Source organism: Triticum urartu, chromosome 3A (genome assembly GCF_056163025.1).
Source record: "Triticum urartu cultivar PI428250 chromosome 3A, HENAU_Tu73, whole genome shotgun sequence".
Taxonomy (NCBI): Eukaryota; Viridiplantae; Streptophyta; class Magnoliopsida; order Poales; family Poaceae; genus Triticum; species Triticum urartu.
Window position 1 is genome coordinate 630,281,571 of NC_141875.1, and position 7,157 is coordinate 630,288,727.

At 51.5% G+C, this 7,157-nt stretch overlaps 1 protein-coding gene and 1 non-coding gene across 3 annotated transcripts; both read left to right on the forward strand.

Moving 5' to 3' along the window:
- Nucleotides 1-4,517: 4,517 nt before the first annotated feature.
- Nucleotides 4,518-6,325, forward strand: LOC125545577 (uncharacterized). 2 transcript variants are annotated; one of them, XM_048709579.2, is made up of 2 exons: nt 4,518-5,299; nt 5,909-6,325. In XM_048709579.2, the coding sequence occupies exons 1-2, from the start codon at nt 4,700-4,702 to the stop codon at nt 6,011-6,013; spliced, it is 705 nt and encodes a 234-aa protein (XP_048565536.1). In that variant the 5' UTR covers nt 4,518-4,699; the 3' UTR covers nt 6,014-6,325. The 2 variants fall into 2 exon arrangements, with proteins under 2 accessions (XP_048565536.1, XP_048565535.1); XM_048709578.2 differs by having other exon boundaries at nt 4,535-5,299; nt 5,906-6,325.
- Nucleotides 6,326-6,650: 325 nt separating this feature from the next.
- On the forward strand, nt 6,651-6,732 carry TRNAS-AGA (transfer RNA serine (anticodon AGA)). Its single transcript has one exon. It is a non-coding gene; the product is annotated as a tRNA-Ser (tRNA).
- Nucleotides 6,733-7,157: the final 425 nt, after the last annotated feature.

Sequence of the window (7,157 nt, forward strand, 5' to 3'; positions counted from 1 at the left end):
TAGCTTCTGCCCGTGCACTTCGTTCGCTCTAAATCGAGCTGCAGCCCCGCGCCCGCAACCAGCCGAGCTCCGGCCACCGCCCAGCTCACTGCCGTCGCTACCACCGGCCACCCCAGCTCGCCCCGCGTGCTCCAAAAGATGCGCCGCACCTCCAGCTCGCCGTAGCCGCAAACCACGCACGAAACGGTGCTCCGTACCACCGTCCCGAGCAACTCCGGCGAGTTTCGGCCGTTGGTGTGGTCGCCGGCGTCAACCGCTGACGTGGCAGATTATATTAGTACTAATTATGTTATTAGTCTAACCCTATGACACTGACAGCTGAGCCCCGCCGTCTAATTAAACTTAGTTTACTTTCTGTTTAAGTTTAACTAACCACGGTGGGCCCACGCGTCAACTTTGACCATGCTGACGAGGCAGTTGACAGGGCCCACACGTTAGCGACCCTAACCAACACTGGTTCACTGACTAGTGGACCCCACTGGTCAGGTTTGACCCGGGGCAGCCCTGTTGACCTGCTGAGGTCAGCATGACGTAATGCTGATGCAATAATGTAATTTCTGGATTTATTTCTATTCAGGAAATTCCAGAAAATTGCTTAAACTTCTAAAATTCATAGAAATTCAACCATAACTCCAAATCAAATAAATTATATATGAAAAATGATTAGAAAAATCCAAGGAATCTGAATATGGCATTTGCATCCATGTTTTAACAATTTAACCTCACTGTTTAGTCCAAAACATGATAATGCACTATTTGAATTCATAGTTTGAATTTGAATTTGAACCTAGTGTTCAAACCAACTCCATTTAACTTGTTGCTAGGTGCATTAGCTCAATCAACAGCATATTGCCATGTCATGATCATGCATCATATTGTTGCATCGCATTGATTGTGTTCTTCCTTGTTTGCCGATATTTGTCCCCTCTCGGTAGACGCTGCTCCGACGATGTGATCGTTGACACTGATGAAGACTCAATGTTATCTTCAGAAGTGCCAGGCAAGCAAAAACCCCTTGTTCATTCCGATACAATCCCACTCTCTCGCTCCTTCTCTCTTTTATTGCATTAGGACAACACCGATTCAACTGTTACATGCTGCGGTAGTTGAACCCTTTCCTTTGCATGACATGTCATTGCCACAATAAATAGATGAAACCCACTAGCATGAGTAGGAGTTGTTTGAGCCCTGTTGTGCCTACTCATTCATGCTTGTTTGTCATGCCTGCTACTGCTTAGAGTTGAGTCAGGTCTGATTCATCGGGGATGAATTGGAATGTGGTGAACATGTCCTACCGTTGAGAGCTAAGTGTGTGAACACGATTTGGTAAAGGTAGCGGTGGGAGGCCATGTAGGAGTACATGGTGGGTTGTCTCATTTCAGCCGTCCTTAGGAACTGAGTTCTGTGTTTGTGATCCATGAACAGTTACTACCACACATTGGGTTCCGGTAACTCGACCCCTCTTGACTTATTAATCCACTCGATCTCTGTCCAGGAGTTGCAACTAGTTTCTGGTGTTTGTAGGTAGTGTTAGTAGTCTACCAAGTGGCACCCGGTACAGGTGGGCTTGGGACAGACTAGGCACAGTGTCCCGGTGTACCAAGTGGCACCCGGATGGTGGGCTTGGGAACCCTGTACACATCGTTTGGGGCCGTGAGCGACACCCGGCCGGATCTCCTTGCGGATGGAACCCGAATAGGCGATAAACCTGGACTAGAGACTTGTTGGTTAGTCAGGTCGTGGCCGACTCCCTCGCCCGGCTTCCGCTTGAAGGTTGCCGAGGTACATGACGTGTACAGGGCGATAAGTGGCGAGAGCGTGTGTGAAGAAGTACACCCCTGCAGGGTTATCATTATCTATTCGAATAGCCGGATTCCTCGGATATGGAAACTTGGACCCCTTGCATAGTTCATAGACAAGTGAAAGTGGATACTCTAAAACTCGCAAGATAAGCGTGAGTGCTATGGATGGCCTTCTCGTAGGGAGACAGGAGCGGATCCATAGTGGTGTATTGATATGGTGAATTTGTGGACTCGTGTGCGCCACCTCAAAAGAGTTACTTGCAGTCGTAGTTCAGGTTAGCCACTGAGTCAAAGCTGGCTTGCTGCAGTTAAACTCCACCACCCCTTTGTTGATACTGATGCATGTGTAGCTAGTTCTGATGTAAGTCTTGCTGGGTACATTTGTACTCACGTTTGCTTAATTTATGTTTTGCAGAGAGACTTCAGTCTCGCTAGTAGTTCCGCTTGGACTTCGACGTTTAGCTTGTTACCTCAGCTACGATCTTGTGCCCTCGGCAGGATCTGGTAGATAGTCAGGCTTCTCAGCCTTTTTCATTTGTAGATGTCTGTACTCAGACATGTTAAGCTTCCGCGTGTGCTTTGACTTGTATGCTCTGAATGTTGGGTCATGAGACCCATGTTTGTAATATCTCGCTCCTCGGAGCCTAATGAATAAATACTTTGAGTCGTAGAGTTATGTTGTGATGCCATGTTGTATTTACACATATCGAGCATATTGTGTGTATGATTGAAATGCTTGATATGTGTGGGATCCGACAATCTAGTTGTTTATCCTTGGCAGCCTCTCTTATGGGGAAATGTAGTCTAGTGCTTTCATGAGCCATAGTAGTCTGCTACAGCCCGGTTCACCGGAGTCCTGCTAGCCCAGCACTACTGCTCAGGACACTTGACTGGCCGGCATGTGTTTCACTTCGTTCCTGTGTCTGTCCCTTCGGGGAAATGTCACGCGGTGACATCCGGAATCCTGTTAGCCCAGTGCTACAGCCCGGATTCGCACGCTGCTGACCGACATGCTCGAAATTGATTCATGTATGCCTGTCCCCATGGGTTAGTGCCGCTTTGGGTTCACGACTAGCCATGTCGGCCCGGGTTCTCTATCATATGGATGCTAGCGACACTATCATATATGTGAGCCAAAAGGCGCAAACGGTCCTGGGCCATGATAAGGCGACACCCGTGGAAATACCGTGCGTGAGACCGCAAAGTGATATGAGGTGTTACTGGCTAGATCGATGTGACTTGGAATCAGGGTCCTGACAGGTGAGGTCGCGCCGTAGGACACCAGTGGCGGAGCCGCACCAGAGGGTGCCGTCAGCGGGATGATAAAGGCAGCGGCGGACGGGCCGGTGGACGCCATCGGTGATGTGGCTGCGAGCGGCTCGGCGATGCAGCTGGTGTGTGCGGGCGAGCGATGCAGCGGAGACAGCAGCGGCTCGGATCGGGCTGCACAGGTCGGGCGGGAGGCAGCAGGTTAGCGGCAACGGGACTCGGCAGCGGCGGGCGAGGTGGCGTGGGCGAGCGGCGATGCGGTTGGCAGCAGGCAGCAGCGGCGATGCAACGTGCGCTAACGGGGGCGGACAAAGCGGGTTGGCGGTGCGGGCAGATGGATCGGACGACGTAGCTACGACTAGCAAGCAAGCAAGCAGAGAGGTCGATGGATTTTGACGTAGAAAAGCAAAGCGGCTAGCTTGATGGATACATGCACGTGTTACTCGCCGGCTAGAATGATCGGATGGGATCGGCGGGCGAGCGGCAAATAGGAGGGAGAGGCAGCGGTGGCAAGGGAGGGAGAGGCAGCGGCGGCAAGGGAGGCCGCGGCTGCGGGGGAGCAGCGGCCGGCGTGGGGGAGCGTGCGAACGGCGGCGGCTGGGCGGCGGCGGCTGGCGCGGGAGGCGCACAGGTGGCGGCGGCGGCGGCGCGAAGGAGGCGCGCGGCGGCTGGGCGGCGGCGATCGGCGCGCAGGTGGCGGCGGCGGCGGTGGCGCGAAGGAGGTGCGTGGCGGCGGCGGCGACGGCGGAAGGCTAGGGTTAGAACCCAGAAACTGATACCATGTAAAATATGTGAATTGCACGATGTATTGCTCTTGTGCATATGCACGTATATATAATGTACAACGGTGGACCACGGACCTCAACTATACAAAAAACTAGAAGACGAATTCAATATACATTATGCACATAACACATATACTCAACAGCTGCCCAGGCTGCTCCGGCCATTCTCCACTAAGTAGTTCACATAAAACATGATTAGTATCACTAATTACCGGGACAAATGCTGGACAACGTCACTGTATGTGGGCTTTGCCTCGGCTCCTTGAGTTGGCTGGCTAGTCGCCAACAAAAAAATTGTTGGGCATGTGGACCTCTGCTTCTCACCAGCAAGTTTTAAAAACAGGACATCATTCTCTTTTTTTTTTTGAGGGTAGGGACATCATTCTCTTGGTGGATCGCTGAAATTGACTGGCTACGATGACCACTGACACGTTAACATCAGCTGAAATCACACCAGTGCATTTCTCCTCTCTTTTTCAAAACCTTTTTCGAGCATTTTTTTTATTTTTCCTCTTCTTTTTCAAACCTTTTTCCAGCATTTTTTTCATTTCTCCTTTTTTTTAACTTTTTAAACCTATTTTTAGCAGTGCTGGTGCAAACGAGAAAGAATCCGGTTCCATTCCATTCCCTCCCTTCCCTTCCTCCCCACCAGACGATAGAATCCAATGGGAAGAATCCGGGTGTCCCCGCGCGACACACCACCCCTTCCTCGCCCCGAATCTTCCCTTTCCTTTCCCCACCCCACACGGCGCAACAGAACCAAGCGCTCGCCTCCAAAGGCCCCAATCCTGCCGCTCACGCCCCACGAACCCATCAAACCCTAGCGTCACCACCCCCCTCGAGATGGACGGCCGGGACGCCACGGCGGACCTGCAGGAGTGGGAGCTCCTCCTCGCCTCCCCCACCGCCGCCGCGGCGCCCGGGCCGTACGCCGCCGGCGGGGAGGCGGTGATGGAGGACGACGCCGCCGGGGCCATCAAGTACGACTACTTCGACCTCGGCTCCGACGCCAAGTACGCCAGGAGGGCGTCCCTGTCGGCGGGGGCCGAGGAGGAGGCCGGCGAGGCGAGCTGGGTGGAGCCGCACCCCGGCGCCCTCGCCTTCCCCGCCCGCGACCGCGCCGCGCTCTGGTCCGACTCGTCGTCGGACGGGGAGCGGCGCGAGGACGCCGAGGCCACCGAGCCGCTGGTGGAGACGCCCCGGGAGGCGGCGGGGGCGGACGAGGGGGCGGTGGCGAAGGGAGGGCCCGCGGCGGCGGCGGCGCGGTGGTGGAGGCTGCCCGTGGAGGTGCTGCGGCTGTGGGCGGCGCGCGCGGCGAGGAGCGCCTGGTCGGTGCCCGTCGCCGTCGCGCTGCTCGGGATCGCCGTGCTCGGCCGCCGGCTGTACCGGATGCGGCGGCAGAGCAAGGCCGTGGCGCGCGTGCGGCTCGTCCTTGACGATAAGGTCAGGCCCTTTGCCCCTTTCCGCCCCATGTCGCGTCCCAATCGCTCGATCTTGCGCCGCTGTGCTTGCGTAGGCGTCTCACTCGTGGGTCTAGTGTTGTTGAGACGCTGCGTGGTGTATCACCTTTAGAACCTGCCACTGCTGAGCTTAGCAGCAGGCAGCTGCACGACAGCCTAGGTGCCACTGACATACATGATGTAAGAATAGTGTCACCTTAAGGAGAAATTCTAGGGAAGCTCCTTGTAAAATTCGTTCTAGGAAGCTCCTTGTATTGTTTAAGCTGAAGGTAGAGCATTTCATGGATTTGCTTCCTCGCAAAAGGGAAAATAATAACTCTGGTTACTTCTGTTGCCATGTTTTGTTGTGTGCTCAGTCAGGAAATGCATGGCAGTAGCAATTATTTAAAGATGACAATAGTTAATACGCGATGCTATGTGAATTGTGGCTGACAGTTGAACTGATTGGATTATTGGATTGATGTTGTTATTGGCAGTTGACACTACTATATACCTCACCATTGCTTATCAATGTCTGAATCTGCAAAATTGCATATTTGTGTTGCCATCTTCGTTCTTGCTGAGCATTTATGTTTCATCATCCCTGCAGAAGGCATCTCAATTCAAGGCCCAGCCGATGTTACGGCGAGCTCCGATGATAAAGCCTATGCTTCCCGGCAATGGAGTGACCCCATGGCCTGTGCTGGGGCACCTGTGAGTCTGTGAGATGTGAGATCGACATAGAGCTAGAAATACAGTTGGCTTGTGAGCATACTATGCAGTCCCCTGCAGATTTATCATACCCTACTTGAAGTGCGTACTTGTGAAAGACAAAATGATGCTTAAGTGACTCATTTAGTACATCTTTTCTGCTTGATGCTTGTAATGCACCTGTGTGTATATTTTTCTTCTGTAGCCCTGTTTTACCTATGTGCCTGAACAATGTGGCTGTGTATATTATGACACAAAGTATCTGAATATGGTTGTAGAATGGCAGTTTGAAACTGCGGCGAGCTTACTTGCAGCACCACATTCGTCTTCTTGTTTTCTTTTCTCCCTGCAAAATGGTGTTGGCGGTGAATTCAGCACACCTAGAAAGGGTAGCATTATCTACGAAATCAGCCGATGTTTCTGAATGATAATAGCCATCGATCACAAGGTCGTCGGCAGATCGTCTTTCAAATTGTCGTGTGCAGAGTAATTTCGATGATAATATGGCCTCATCTGATGAGACACGACTCAGGGAAAGAGAACAGCAGAGTCAACATGGAACTGCCGCAGACATATTGGCAGGGCCGATCGTGCTTCCAGATTAATTATTATTAGAGGAGCTTATGGGCACATTTTTCATCGAAGTGGTCGTGCCGGAGTGGTTATCGGGCATGACTAGAAATCATGTGGGCTTTGCCCGCGCAGGTTCGAATCCTGCCGACCACGATGTTTTTGCCATATCTAAAGGGTCAAAGTATAGTAGATTTGCAAGCATTTTTCCCCTTTGCTTTCTTGCAATAAAGAAATGTATATCATATATCGTGGCCATGATTTAAATTTTTTTGCCATTTTTCTGTAGGGTCAAAGTATAGTAGATTTGCAAGCATTTTTCCCCTTTGCTTTCTTGCAATAAAGAAATGTATATCATATATCGTGGCCATGATTTAATTTTTTTTGCCATTTTTCTGTAGGGTGTAGAATTGTAAGCATTTTTCCACTTTACTTTCCTGCAACAAAGAAATGACCACCATCATCTCGACAAAAGAAAAAAGAAATGATCACCATATAAAGTTCGAATCCTGTCGACCATGATTTTTTGCCATTTCTCTAGAGGGTCAAAGTATAGTAGTTTTGCGAGCATTTTTTCCCTT